Raw genomic sequence first — 15,328 nt, 5'->3', positions numbered from 1 at the left:
GCTCCAGAGCATCCCATCCTAGTGGTCAATGCTTTTCTACTGTGATTATACAGGCTGCATGAACGCCTATGGGTGTAGCTTAAAGAAGCTGAATTCACTCATTAGACGTTCATGTTATTAATCAACAGTTGATGAGTGAATAATGAATTTGAGGTGCTTTTCTGTTTTTCAACCTTTATTCAAAGTACATTTGTGTATGACTGAAAAGTAAAAAGTACATTTAAAAATAAAAGTAAATATCTTTGGCAGCAATTGTAAAAAATGCAATAGAACAATATTCTCTCATGAACGTTCATAGAGTAAACCACATTCACAACTTATAAGGCTTTGGTTGGGACATTATCCACAGATGATAACTGCAACTTAATTAAATCCAAATTATGCATATTCAGCTTGTTATACACATTATCGGGGGGAAAAACTAAATCACCAAACAGAAAAGAGTCATGGCTTGCATGGTTGCACATCTAACACAATAGTGCAGTGATGAAAATCGTACAAATTCTAATTTTACAAAATTACTTGTGGTATCACTGTTTTCTGGTAAAGTATGCGTAATAAAATATAAAAGGACATAAAATGTATTTGTTCATCCATTTGTTTGGTCAGTGGTCCTTACTCACATGTAACAGACAAATCAAACACCTGTAAACATCCAGCCTAGTCTATATGAAATTAGCTGCGATGAATCTTATCAAAATATATGGAATGTTATTCAATACAAATATTTAGCTGAAAATTCAAAAGTGGTAGGTAAGTGCTGCAAATCACAGGAGACACTTCATATCAGTATCATTTTGTGCTTATTTTGTGCTCTTTTGCATAAATATTTTAGTGCAAATCAGAATGCTAGATACATGATAGTGTCCAGAGATGGCACTGTTTTGCAAATAAATGATGCAGCGCTGTGTGCTTAAGTGCTAAAATTACACAACTGCACAGTATTAGTGCTACAAAACAGTATCCAGCATGAATATACTAAATATATAATTCATTGTATTACTAGTAAAGGCAGCACTGACACTTTACATTTCTACAGTCAGTTCAACACTCCTAAAAATAAAGGTGTTGTTTGGGTTTTTTGGTGTTCGAAATGTCTTCTGGAACAAAGCCATAGAAGAACCAGTTTTTAAACTTTAAATAAATGTTTTTTAACCTCTTTCTGCAGTGTCCCCTAGTGGCCATTCTGCCAGTGAAACAGAAATCAGTTCAGATATTTTTGATTAATATAATCAAATAAAATGTTTGTTGTCTGTAACTCTGTTATCAGATGAACTAGGACTCTGTTGTCTCTCTGTGCATGAACTGTGACTCTGTTGAGCTGCTAGCAAGCAATGAGGAGCAAGAACCCACTCTTGTGATAAATAGTTGACACCTCTCCACAAAGATGGCCATGCTGAGATAAAACAGACAACTCCAGTTTTCTTCATATCAAACAGTTCTGTCAACACAATAAAAAACACTTCTATAAATATGGACCTGCTCGCTCACAAATGAGCTCGCTTCCAGTTTGTAAATCCAATATATTCCATTAACGGTTTTAAGAAAAAAGGCATTATACAGCAGAGGGACCTCCAAAGCAGGCAGAATATTCTGCAGATACTGTAGAATATGGTTAAAGAACCATTTTGGTAAATGATCTGTGTGAATGTGAAGAACCTTTTTAAGATTTAAAGAACCTCCAAATAATGTAAAGGTTCACTATGAAATGGTGTACCCTAGAATTGTGTATCCAAGCCCGGAACCATTCTGGAAACCTTTATTTTTAGGAGTATATAATTTTATGTCTACAGTTCAAATGTGGTCATCTTTCCACTGTAAAGGCTCCAGAGATGAATGCTGAAAGGATAAAGAGAACACGTCTATGCAAAGTCTCTGTTTGGGAATATCACTGGAGCGATCAGTGTCCAGACGTATATGGTGAGACAGACCCAACTGGATGAGATTTTTACCCAAACTGCTGGCCACTTGCTGCCCATGTCACTATAGTCAGCATCAGGACTGTAAGGAAAGAACACAGTGATGTGACCAACAAACAGGTTTTTTCACAATGAAAACCATTACAATAAATTAGCGCTGTTATTATTGATTATATGAGCAATCAAGTAATCTAAACTGATCAAATTACAAATCTGTTTCAAAAAATTTGGGATAGTATGTGAAAGCAATTCAAAGACAATATATTTAATATTTGACTCCATCAGCTTTATTATATTTTGATTGCGGTCAAGTCCACATTTCAAATTAGCCACGTTTACATAGAGATCTAATAATCTGTTAATAATCTGACAGCTGAATAAGAAAAGAATACATCCAAGTAAACACCTAAATTGGAATAGACTAGTCCAAGTGAGGACGTTCGGAATACAGTTTCAATCCAATTGATCAAGGTGGGGAATCCTGTAAATAATCCATTCAATAGAAGAAAAATAACCATGTAAACGTCTGTATCTGATATATTTGCAATGAGAAAGTTCAAGTATGTTCTGCGTGTGTGTGTTTGCATCATAGCGAAAGCTAATAATGTTCAACATGGTGGGAGCAGAAACTGGTCAGCAGAGGAGACGAAGTTTATGCTCTGATCTTTAAAATGCTCCTCATCTCACTCTGAATAGACTCATGCAATGCTCATTGTCTAGGTAATGTCTATACTAAGTGGTTCTCTACGCATGTGTGTAATACTGGATCAGGTTACTTGTAGACCTCAGTGTTAATCTGTAGTCAGAATGTATTAAATCGGTTTGGTATGTTTGGATGTCAGACTCAGGAAAATGTACTTCACATGTACTTATTAAGGAAGCAGTGAATTGAAGACATCATGTCCTGAGACACATAAGCTGGATGTCCGTCCCACCGCTGTCTTTTAAAGCTTAGAGCATAAACTTCATCTCCTCTGCAGACCAGTTTCTGCTCCTTCATGTTGAATGTTATAAACTTGATTTCTGAATGGCCTCAATCAGACTAGACTATTCCAACTGAGGTGTTTACATGGAAGTATTCGATTACAATTGAGCGATTAGTCGGATAATTAACAGATTATTAGGTTGCATGTAAACATGGCTAATAAATGGCAAAAACAAAGACTTGTTTTTCGTAAGAACAGCAAAAATTCCTTTCAAAACATCATTCAGTATTTATTGCTGCCCAGGTCACAAAAAAATATATTTTAATAACTAATTGTTCATGTGAATTAACTGACCAATAATTAACTAATCATCTTAAATGTGGCCTGTAAACATGAAGAGCTGTAACAGTAAAATGTTTGAGGCCCCGATTACGAAGAGATAATTAAAACCACAACAAAAAAGTAGCACTTTGTTTAAGCCTAACATTTTGAGTTACCGAAAGAAATAAACAAAAGCTAAAAGAGTGATATATGCAGATTAACATTTGAGCTCTTCAGGCTGCAGCATCATTTAACCAGTTCAACATTTTCACAAGACAAGCTCTGTGTGAACAGACATCCAGACTCACCTATGCTATATGTGATGACTTTATTCTGTAGCTGCAATTGTTCTTTTTCTTTCACTATCTGCTCACACAGGCCTGACACTGTAAGTGAACTGCTGCCTTCTTCAGGGTAAGTTGTTAAATCAACCTATGTTAGAGGGCGCTTTGAACATGCAAACGAACAACTGAAAATATCTGTCAATGATCCTTATTGTCAACACTGTTGATTATGTCAAATTGTTCAAACTTAGTTATTACACGATACATTTTTATCTAGAAATTCATATAGATGTAGAAAAAGATTTACATCCATGTAGAAATAGATTTACAGTGATATTTGACACTGGATTTCATCAAAGTCCTTATAGGAAAGTCTGTTCACTCAGCAGCCATCTTTCCAATGCTGCTAGGCAGTTACTTCCAGCCAAACAAGACAAGATACTAAAATACTCGAGACTGAACTAGCATTTAAAAAGATATTTGAGCCAGTAAAATCTGACAAAAACCTCATAAATAGTTTGTAGCGTTTAGATGAATAACACACAAAAAAGCGATTTTTTTCAGCTTGTTTTGGCTGCTGCACTTGTGCACACCTCTAAAGCCACAGCATCGTCGATCCTTCTCCGCTTGCGGCATAACCAGCAAGCTGATTGGCTCTTTTAATTGAAAGGCGGGACTTTTTCTGCAAACAGCCGTTGAGCGTTATGAGCGTTCCCATTCGTATTTCAATTGCTGACCGTCTTCTCACTAATAATGTTTCTGATTTCATCTTTAACACAGCACACTTCATACACTTGTCACTCAGCTCTCAACAGAAATAAAGTATCACTAACCTGTACCAGTTTGTGAGTGTCATCATGATGTACAGTGAAGCGAGGAAGAGCATGAAGTGAAAGAAAGAGTAGTTGTACTGTACAAACTCCTTCTCGTTGTCTGTGACACGCTTTGGGCCAGAGCCGTCCTCCACCTCGCTGGAGCTTCCTGGGGAACTGTCCTCAATGATGACCTTATCTTTAGAGACCAGTATCAGCTTATTTACCTGACTGGTGCTGGATGAGCGTATACTGCCAGAGAGAAAGGAAACAAGCCATTTGTCAACTGACCATTTACAATATCTGAGAAACACCCACCTCCTTTAGTTAATGTTAAACAATTAATTGTTTTCATATCAAAATATTAATGTTATACAATTTGTATAATAATCACAGTATTATATAATTTTATTGTCTCTTTTTTTGAACCACTATAAAGCACTTTGAGCTGCATTATATATATTAAAGGTCCTGTACAAATAAAGTTTATTATTATTTTAATTACATCCTAGAAATTTAACCTAATTGATCTTCTGAACGGACAGTCTAGCCCACAACATTCAGCATTCAAGCACAAAAAATGAACTTGCTGGTCTTCTTAAACAAAATTCAGGTCTGGATATCAATTTATAAGTTTTAACCTGGTCTGCACAGTACCTTGAGTACAAAATGCAGAGGACAAATATAGCCAGTCCAACGACACTCTGGGCATCCCACCACTGCAAGTAAGGGGATGAGGGCTCGGGTTCCTCTGCTTCAATGATGATTACGGACGTCTGGTTCTCCACTGGGGCGAGTGTGGGCTCAGCGATCTGCTGGAAGATGCTCAGAAGGCTGGGGTTGCATGTGCGGTCTGCATGGGATTTGGGCAGAGTAGTTGAAGCAAAATAAAATCAAAGCAGGTTATTTGCAGTAACACAGAGAGGATATAAATGTGGATTTAGCTTTTTGTGGATTGTGCGCTGTAATACCTGGCTCATTTGTCATGGCTGACCAGGTCAGATACATGGTGTACAAAGTAATGACAGAAGACTGGAGAAGCCCAGATCTGGGCTGAGAGTCCTGCAAATCAAAAATATAACATGCAGTAACTGCAATACAGAAACATAAACCAGAAATAAAGTAATAACTGAGACATTCCACTAACAGAGTGCGTCTTTAGTACCACCATTTCATTTTCAATAAATACATACACAGAATATTCAAGAGACAACTTAAAGCAGCTCACTCTCCTCTACTGTCCACATTTAGCTGTTGGAAATACAGTAGACCCCTCTCTGATCTGTCCTCGGTTACCCCCTTCAGTACTGAGTGTTTTAACTGCCCCATTAACATAAGAACGCATGGTGAGTTTGTACAGACGGACCGAACGTTTGCAGCGCACTGGTCAAGCACTGTCATTTGCATTTGTGTATTTGCGTGTAGTATGTTTCTGTTCATAAACCCACCTGTACTTTGCTTAGCATGGAGATCACCGAAGCACCAATGCACAGTAGCATGTTGAAGCTGATGAAGAACTTGTTGAGTGCACATTCTTCTGGTCTAGTGTAGAAGTGGTACATGAGGACGATGGCAGTGAGGGACAGAGCGTAGTTTAGTCCCATTACACAGAGTAAGGCTACAAAGAGAGGCCGTAAACTGATTAGTCAGCAGTCCTTGTTAAATCTTTTTTCAAACTCTGCTACATAACATTGACATAACCGTGCCGTAACGTGTCACTGACATGTCATAGCAGGTATTATATACTGATATATGCTGTCGTGACAAAGTTCAGTTATATAACAGTGTCATGTTAGTACTACCAGTAATTTTGCAGTGTACTCTCATTACCTGTGATTACAACAAATACTATGTCACGATAACAGCTGCCAATGGTACCATGACACTGTTATACTACTGAACATAATCTGTTACTAGCTATAGGATGTCTATGGCACGCTCAAGTGTGCGTTATGTTGCGAGGTTTGAGAAACATGAGTCTTTCAGCTGAGACTATTCATGGAATCTGCATTATTACATCTTTATATAAACCTTTAAACAGTTTTAAATAAAAAATATATACTTAAACTGAGGCACAGCAGCCCTTCAGCACTCATGGTCTCTGCTTCTTTCCCACATTTGCATATGCATTTTTCACGGTAGTAAAGCTACATTCACATTACAAGGCTTGTTGTTCAATTCTCAGACCCTCAGTTTGCTCAGACCCGATCTCCTTAACACAACCAGTCAAACTTGTGAAAAGCAAATGAAAAGCAAACTCAGTTGGGTTGAGGTGAAGTGACTGACTTGGTCATTTAGGAATATCCCATTTCTTTGCGACAAAAAAGCTCTTGGGTTGCTTTCATGGTATATTTTGGGTCAGTATCCATCTGTACTGTGCAGTAAAGGCCGGATAAAGCATCTCAAGGGACAAAATTCAGCATCTGGTGATGACCATGTGTTCAGGCAGTCACTGACTGTGAAGGATTTACATCCAAGTATTAAAAATAATCATTTTATTTACAATTATATTAGTTTCTCCAATAACTTTTAAGCCTGTGAAAATGGAGGGGACACATAAACAATGACTGTAATTCTTAAGCGGTTAATGCAATATTTGTGTTAGATAAGATAAGATAAGATAAGATAAGATAATCCTTTATTAGTCCCACAGTGGGGAAATTCACAATTAGACCCCTTGAATTAAATTAAAAATTGAAAGTCTACACTTCAGTCACATCTTGACCGCTTCATGTCAGATCCTTCATGGTGGTGCACAGAGGCAAAATTACAAAATTGTGTCACTGTCCAAATACATATCGACATGACTGTATGAAAAAAGCTTAGATGTCATTTGCCCAAGTTACAGTTTGAACCCGAAACAGATAAATAGTATTTTTCTCATTTCTAACGGAAATGGGCTTTTAACCAAAATGCATGTGACTCAAAAATTGTGTCAGTGGTTACAGTGTGTTGTACACATGAGTGTCAGTAGACTGTAATTCGTGCCTCTTTTACTAAATCTGCCTTTTAAGTGGAAGTAATTAAATAACAGCAATAATGTCAACACATAAATTAATAGCTACACTCAAACATAAAGGTGCCACCTGAACAAGCCTTTCATGTTATGTTCTGTAAAGAGCTATTAAAATAAATCCGCAAGCCTGAATAACTTCTTTAAATTTTACAGTTTAGAACTTTTACATAAAGATTCTACAGTAAGTAAAGTTTTTTCCTAGAACCGTGTGTTCAAATTAAGAATCATTTACCTATTTATTAGTAATATGCATTACAATTATCTCACAATGTTGTATTCGGTTAAATAAAGTAGGCTCTATGCAGGGTGTAAAATTGTTCATTCTGATAAAAAAGTAAGTAAACTTACCACCGTACCACACCTTCGAGTTCCCACTTTCCATCTTATCCACCCACGACTCGTTCCATGAGTGTGCGAAGTCCACAAGAAGAACCAGCTGGATTAGAATGAAGAAAAAAGCGCCACACGTCCCAACAATAAACCAAGCTGTCCAGAACAACGAAATGAAGACGTCATTAAAAGTAGGATATTTCAATTTTATGGACAAATCATTTACATTAAGCATTTTCTGGGATCGATAGGACAGTAACTGAGTTGTGGGCAATAAGGCAAAAAATTTAATATCACAATACTGAGAGACAGATGCATATATAATGTATTAGTAACTGAGCAATTTATGGATCATTTGAATGATTATATACAATAATAAATCAAAGATCTCAAAATATATTGGTGAAACAATATTTTGGCCGAAATAAACAAGGAATGTACATAAACGTGTGTCTATCAGATTTAATTTGTTACTGTAAAACAGACAGATCATCATGTAGACTTAAAGAATTAAAGAATCACTGTAGATTGTCTTTAGTCATCAATGGTTTAAAAGATATTTTTAATTTTAATCACGTAACTGTCACAGCCCTAATCTCAATACTTTAAAAGTTAGAACAGACATTTTTCATTCTGTTTTTGTTTATTGGTCTTAATTTCTTACTCTGTCTGACTCTTTTATTTAAATACATTGTACGAAAGATGCTATTACGGCTGAGAAATTCAGGGAAAATATTACATTTTCCAACATTGCAGCTGCAATTTAAATTATTTTCTCTAAATTGTGCACTTGGCCTGTTTTTGGCCACTTTTTCTGGCTTAAGGCTTCAAACCAGAACATAGTGCACTCCACTGCCAGTTAGTTGTGATTGTGATGACACAGCACACGTGTGTTTGGATGTCTCTGACTGGTCTAACTCATCTACAGTCAGTTCACAAGCTCATTAATGATGCATCATTGATAATGTAGGTTATAATTAACATTAAAAATAACTCTCTTAGAAATGACTCTTTTAATCTTTAAAGCTAAAATTTTTTACATCTGACAAGCTCAGCAGCATTACATCCATTTTTGGACTCCTAGCATAGTTAAGTCTCATACTTGTAATTTTCTGACAACAAAACTAGGCCATCTTCTAAACTACGTATTAATGAATACACAGTTGATTAGTGTTCTGTTAGTACTCAATTAAGCTTACTGTGGTTTATCACAATAATAATAACATGTCATCTTGTCATCCAGCCCCTTTCTTCAAATGATTTATTTTTAAAAATCTTTAACAACAGCAACTATGTAAATAATACAGGTCCATGCTTTGACTCTTTGGCTACCTTTACCAGCAATACACATCAGCAGCAGCTAGTGATGCATTTTAAAGGGATCATATCATGGAAAAGTTTCACATATGTTCTGTGTTTAAACACTGTTTCAAAACCTACCATTCACTACCAAGCCATTTAAATCCATACATGGAAACTAAGCTGCACTCTCTGAATTCGCTGTTTTGTGATGTCACAAACCCACTATATCAACACATTTACACATATTTACAGGTAGGTTTAGCCCTGCCCATTCCCACTTAAGTTATCAGTGGTTTAGTCCTGCTTTTAGAATGTGGCAGCCAATCAGAACAGATGTATTAGTCTTAAGACACAAAAAAGTGTAAACAGTGATTGAAAAAAAATTGTGGCTGCACTGTTTGTGGATTTCTGTACCAAAAACAGCCACATTTCATTTTTTACATGATCACAGTTTACACTGCTTGTGTTACTGTGCACATATCGCAATCTCCCAACTTCAAGAGAAAAAGAACAAAACGGCATGATATGAGCCCTTTGAATAAACTTGTAGGCTTCACTCTCTTACTTCGGGTAAAAGGCCCCTCCGGTATGTAAAAGGCACCGACTGTGACTCCAATGATGAATGCGATTTTGAAGAACCAGAAGCTGAAACAGAGTAGAAAGAAATATAGGAAAACATGCCAAAGCACAGCAGTATGAATGCAGAATGAGAGGCAGAGGGGTGAGCAGGTTACATGAGCCCACAGCATTTCTGCTCAATGAGGCAGTTATACAGAACTATTCAGCAGTATGACTGTCATCTGACTCAAAGAAAATGTGAACTATATTTCCTTCACCACTGAGCACTGAATACACCAAACACAATACTATTACAAACAATCAGTCATACTAAGACTTTTTGTCATTTTATAATGAATAAGTTCACTAAGTAATATAAAAATATACAAAATAGATGTTTTATTTCATGTTTCAGGTATTTTGAGAAAAACAAAAACTAGTACACTGTGATGTTTTTTTAATTGTTTTTGTGGATGTTACAAAATCCAACATATCAATATATTATTAACATATTTGCATATATTTACATATACGTTTAACCCTGTCCAATCTCACTGAAGTAACGAGTATTTCAACCCTGGTTTCTGAATATATATATATATATATATATATATATATATATATATATATATATATATATATATATACGTAGCCACCATGTTTAACCTCTCTAATGTTTGCCGATATGTTCTGGAACATGGAAAGCCACGTCGAAATTTGGCAGAAATTACACACATGTCAAGGTATGTCGCTAAAGCTAATGTTAGTGATTTGTAAACTACAATTTACAATTTACATCTTCATTATCAGTCAGACAGGTTTTAAAAATCAAGGGCTGGTTTGGTATCTGAGGGGATGTTATTTACCTGTTGTGGAGAGCAGCTCGAGGGTCTCTGCTGTTCCTCACGTTGATCGTGATCAGGGAGAAGGCCAAGAAGCACACGCTCATGGCAAAGCACACTCTATATACAGCCTTGTAGCCCACAAATGTCTCACACTGAACATGAACTGCGACACCTGGGATGCTGGACCCAGCTCCACCCTCACAGAACCCGGGGATCTAAAGGTGCAGGTCATCTCAAATGATTCACAGCACAATCAAAATCCCACAATTACACTGTTTAACTTTCAGCTTTGTGTTCTCACTCTTACAGATATTGAAAGCAAGATGTAACTGCTCACTGAAGCAAGTGGAATCCTGCTAAAGCTTCAGATTCCAGATATTTAATTATGAACTGAAGTTGCTGAAAAGTTTTTGTTGTCCATACTGTCTTTTTCCCTTTTTTCCATGTTTTTGTCATTTCTTGATATTGAAATGTGGTTAAAAGAAATCACTGCAGATTGTAATTCTAATAAATAGATATGTAATTAATTGTGTAATTCCATAATTACTTTGGAATAGTACTTCTAATTATCCAAAGTAATTATAGAATAAAAATTTTGACTTCTAAGAGTTAACAGTGCTGCATGCATGTCTCCTCTCTGCTGAGTTGTTACAGAAGTGTAATGCAATTTTCCAAATGGATCTTAGAAGTTACACAGCAAAACAATGAAAAGATGCAGCTGCTTTACCCTTTTAAGTTGTTGCTCAACACCAGGTGACAGCATGATGCAGGAAATGATGGTGCCGATCAGCAGGATGAAGGCGTAAATGACACGTGTCACAATGGAGTTCTTGCTGTGTGGGCAACATCTGCAGGCCAGGCATGTTGCACTGCAGCACAAGCACTGAGCCTTCATGAAACAGATGATTAAAAGTCAGCCTAAGGTACACTCTATGTCCAAAAGTATACAGACACCCCACCTGGTCTCCTGGATTATTGACTACCTCACTGGCAGAACTCAGTATTTCAGGCTGAAGGACTGTATATTAGAGACTGTAGTCAGCAGCACTGGAGCACCACAAGGGACTGTACTTCCCCCTTTCTTTTCACATTGTACACCTCAGACTTTCAGTACAACTCTGAGATGTGCCACATGCAGAGGTTTTCAGATGACACTGCCATTGTGGCTTGTGTAAGAGGAGGGCAGGAGGAGGAGTACAAGACCCTGGTGAAGGACTTTGTGGAGTGGTGCCGTGGGAACAACCTGCTTTTGAACACTACCAAGACCAAGGAGATGGTGGTGGACTTTCGCAGGAATAGGCCACCCACACAGCCAACCTCTATTGAGGGGGTTGAAGTGGAGAGGGTAATGACCTACCGGACAGATCTCGGTCTACAGCTGGATGATAGGTTGGACTTTTCAGCCAACACAGACATCCTGTACAGGAAGGGGCAAAGCTGGCTCTACTTCCTGAAGAGGCTGAGGTCCTTTAACATCTGTTAGAAGCTCCTGCAGATGTTCTATCAGACCATGGTTGTCAGCTGTCTTTTTTATGCTGTGGTGTGTTGAGGAGGAAGCATTAAAAGGACAGGTGACTGGACAAGCTTTTTATCTTTTTATCTATTTATCATGTGTGAGTGCTCCTGGTTGCTAGCTATCATTGTGGATCAATGATCTATCTATCTATTTATCTATCTATCTATCTATCTATCTATCTATCTATCTGTCTGTCTGTCTGTCTGTCTGTCTATCTATCTATCTGTCTGTCTGTCTGTCTGTTTGTCTGTCTGTCTGTCTGTCTGTACCTGACCTCACCAGTGCTCTTGTGGCTAAATGCAATCAAATCATGACCACAAAGATGACATGTCAAGAAATATATACAAATGAACACGATTCTATTTACAAATAGATAATTGTTCCTATAGATAATAGTTAGAAAAAATGATGGGACTTTAACAATTTTTACATACTATATCACAATCTTTTATTCCAAAAAAAATATCAAGGGACATTTGATTTTTCATGATGCTGGACAGTAACGTTTATTCTGTCACAAATGTTCTTTAAAAATTCATCCATTGAATCCAGTGGGTTCTGCTTTGACATCACCACAACGAACTGCCACTAGCACGTTCATTCACCTCCATTGGAGTGCATTTAAAATGTTTTAAATTGATTTAAAATGCAAATTTCTAACATTAAAATCAAACATGATGATCACAAAGAACGTATTAAATGGTATACATATATAGGACACTGGAAAGTATACATATAACAGCCAAGCCCTGAGAGCTGTCTGTGTATTAGAAAAAAAATGAACTTTTCTAAGCAGCAAAGAACCCTTTGAACTTTAAGTCACAAGGAGGCCAGTGTATAAACAGGTGTTTGATAAGCATTAAGGCAGCTGCTGGACCCTTTTTAATAATTATATACAAAAAAGACAACTAGACCTTTTCAATGGGTCAAATTTTATTGGGTCCAAAAAAGTGATAAATCTTTGTTTTAATGATGGACAAAACAGGTTATGACACATCAAAAGAAACAGAGGCCATTACCTCATCTCTGAAAAGTATAAAATCATGGAACTCTCTACATTGCATTCACATTTGGGTGCAGAGCCTAATGCCCAGACTGAATGCACCTTGCCTGTAATAAATAGAGATTTTTTTTCTCTCAGTTATTAGGTATTAGGTGTAGGTGAATTGTAAGAGCATAAGATTTAATCATTGCCATGTTTTAGGTGATAGGGTTACCCTGAGGCACAACAAAATGAAGTTACATGACACAAATCATTCCACTTTTTAATACAAACCCACACGGCATATCTAAAAATACATTTTTTGTCCTCTATCAAACGTATGCCCAAAAAGCTGAAACATCAAATAATTCTGCGGTGCAGGAAACAGGAGTCTACGCCCAAGTCAGCAATCAGAATGTCTTTCTACAGTTTCAGTTCTCTGTAAAGCGAAAGTGTAAGCTAATCAACTGTCAGATCCAACAAAAATTCTAACAGACAAGATACATGACGGTGTATTAAAGGGGAATTCCACTGACTTCCACTGAAGTTCCTGCATCTTTAAACGGTTAAGATGTTAACAGAGTCATTCAGACTAGTTTGATATAAACTGTTTCACAGTGGTGGTGATAGGAACCAGATGTCCACCTCTAAAAGCTCCCTCACAGAAAGGTATTACATGAAATGGTTGTTTAATACACTGCATGATGTCTGAGACAGGTTTGAGACTCAGGTTTGAGACTCTTTTGGCCAAAAAGCCATTGATGGTGAAGGTGGACATGCATTTTCTTTCAGATTTACCACTATTTTACCATCAACTTTCCATGTAAAGCTTAGAAGACTGGTGACTTAGGTTCACTGGTGGTTTTGGATAGTAAATAAATGTCTATCCTGCAGCACATATAGTGGTAACTACTATCTGAAAAGCAGATTTTGCATGAAAAAACAGATTTTGAAAGTAAGATCAGAAGGTCTACTCTGCCTCCACCCCCTCAAAAACGACCTCATTCCGTTATAAATTCCCCAAGGAGGCCCAAAACAATTGCATCAGACAAAACTCAGCCTGACATTTAGCCAAAACATGCATGAGGCTTATCTGGTGGCTTTACAGAGCGCCACCTCCAGCTCAGTGGCCTGTCCGAGGGAAACAATACGCCATTAATCCGGTTAAGGAACCAGCGTAACGGGCCCCCACGCGTTAGGCTAAATCTCGCTTTAATCGCTGTTTTGCATGGAGACAGCGGTACTGCAATGTAATAACACGAAGGTAATGCCGTATTAACGTGAACGCGCGCGCTCGCCCAAACAAACAAACAAACAAAGAAAAGCTGGAGGCGGCTAAAGGTTAAATGCAGCTGGATTTGGCGTCCTATTCGAAGTTTCCGTTCCACCTTAAATGGAACAGAATGTAACTGCTGCACCATTTAAGGTGGAACGGAAAAATTTCAATGCAACAATTCTTTCAATAATATTCTTGCTATAAGAGGCTGTAAGAAGTATATAATGATCAATAATACTTAATATCTATAAGATTTCGCGTCGCATATTCCTGTAGCACTTTCTTATATTAATTTATAACACGTGAGTACTGTCCTGTAATACATTCCGTGATCAATTCGTATCTTATTTGAATAATAATACACAGTATTTTCCCTTTAAGGGTCTAAAATGGAAGATATGTCGAGAGAAAGAGTAAAAGCATCTTATTGATCAATGAAAACATCCACCTACCCACTGAGCCACCGCACAAGTCCCTAAGGCAGCTCCCATAGTCCAGCTTTGAAACCAGACCGGCTCCCAGTCCAGCACTAAACTGCACAGCAGCGCTCGGATTTTTTTCTAAGCGACTTCTGAACGTTTCTTAACTGTGTGTTGGTGTTGGTGAAGCTGTGCGTACCTGTCCTGCTTACTCCTCTACACTTTGCTCTCTGCTACGCTGCGTCACAGGTTGTGTCGTCGCGCTCTGGGAGGCGGCTGCAGGGTGAGGATTGGCGGGATTTGTCGGAAAACGGGTGGAAAGTGACTGTTCTTACAGAATAAACCTCTATTCCGCATGGAACGCGCCCTGTGTGTAATACACCGGTGCGACAGTAGGGGGCAGGGTGCTAATGGTAATGGGTGATGCAAATGAAAGTGTGGTAAAATGGATATTTTTTCCTGAGAAGTAGTCGATATCCTGGGAGATACTTTGAAAAACAAAGTTTGGTTTCACGTTTGTCCTCCAGACATCACATGGATTTATTAAATTCCATCAGCAGCACCTGATTTGACGTAATGAAGCACTAATTAGAAAACCCAGGCGCTGGATAATAATAACTAAAATGAATACTGTGAATGCATGAGAGGACTTTTGGAAAGGGTTAAACAAACGCACTGCCCACTGGAAAACCACTGCTAAAGAAACATTTGGAAATGGTCTTTCATGAAGTCAAAAGGTTATATATTAATATTTCTGGCTTGTGTTTTGTTGCTTTTGTGTAACTTTGCACTGCACCAAGAAACAGGCTGATGACGAAACAG

General features: G+C 37.6%; 1 protein-coding gene across 2 annotated transcripts; it reads right to left on the bottom strand.

Moving 5' to 3' along the window:
- Positions 1–157: 157 nt before the first annotated feature.
- Positions 158–14,769, bottom strand: si:ch73-267c23.10 (serine incorporator 1). 2 transcript variants are annotated; one of them, XM_037532253.1, is made up of 10 exons: positions 14,706–14,769; positions 11,041–11,202; positions 10,335–10,528; positions 9,476–9,555; positions 7,627–7,764; positions 5,711–5,880; positions 5,234–5,324; positions 4,920–5,115; positions 4,284–4,514; positions 158–2,001 (listed from the first exon to the last, which is right to left on the bottom strand). In XM_037532253.1, exons 2-10 carry the CDS (start codon positions 11,074–11,076, stop codon positions 1,863–1,865), a joined length of 1,275 nt encoding a protein of 424 aa, XP_037388150.1. In that variant the 5' UTR covers positions 11,077–11,202; positions 14,706–14,769; the 3' UTR covers positions 158–1,862. The 2 variants fall into 2 exon arrangements, with proteins under 2 accessions (XP_037388150.1, XP_017548230.1); XM_017692741.2 differs by having other exon boundaries at positions 14,540–14,758.
- Between the last annotated feature and the right edge of the window lie 559 nt (positions 14,770–15,328).

Source organism: Pygocentrus nattereri, chromosome 21 (genome assembly GCF_015220715.1).
Source record: "Pygocentrus nattereri isolate fPygNat1 chromosome 21, fPygNat1.pri, whole genome shotgun sequence".
Taxonomy (NCBI): domain Eukaryota; kingdom Metazoa; phylum Chordata; class Actinopteri; order Characiformes; family Serrasalmidae; genus Pygocentrus; species Pygocentrus nattereri.
Note: the sequence above shows the minus strand (reverse complement) of the source record. Positions and strands in the feature narration are given on the sequence as shown.

Excerpts from the sequence above, each read along its gene's own strand:
- si:ch73-267c23.10 (XM_017692741.2), bottom strand. The coding sequence starts at position 14,578 with ATGGGAGCTGCCTTAGGGACTTGTGCGGTGGCTCAGTGG. Across the intron at positions 9,556-10,334 it reads CGAGCTGCTCTCCACAACAG|CTTCTGGTTCTTCAAAATCG; the intron begins GTAAATAACATC and ends ACTCTGTTTCAG. Across the intron at positions 5,881-7,626 it reads CTCGAAGGTGTGGTACGGTG|CCTTACTCTGTGTAATGGGA; the intron begins GTAAGTTTACTT and ends CTCTCTTTGTAG.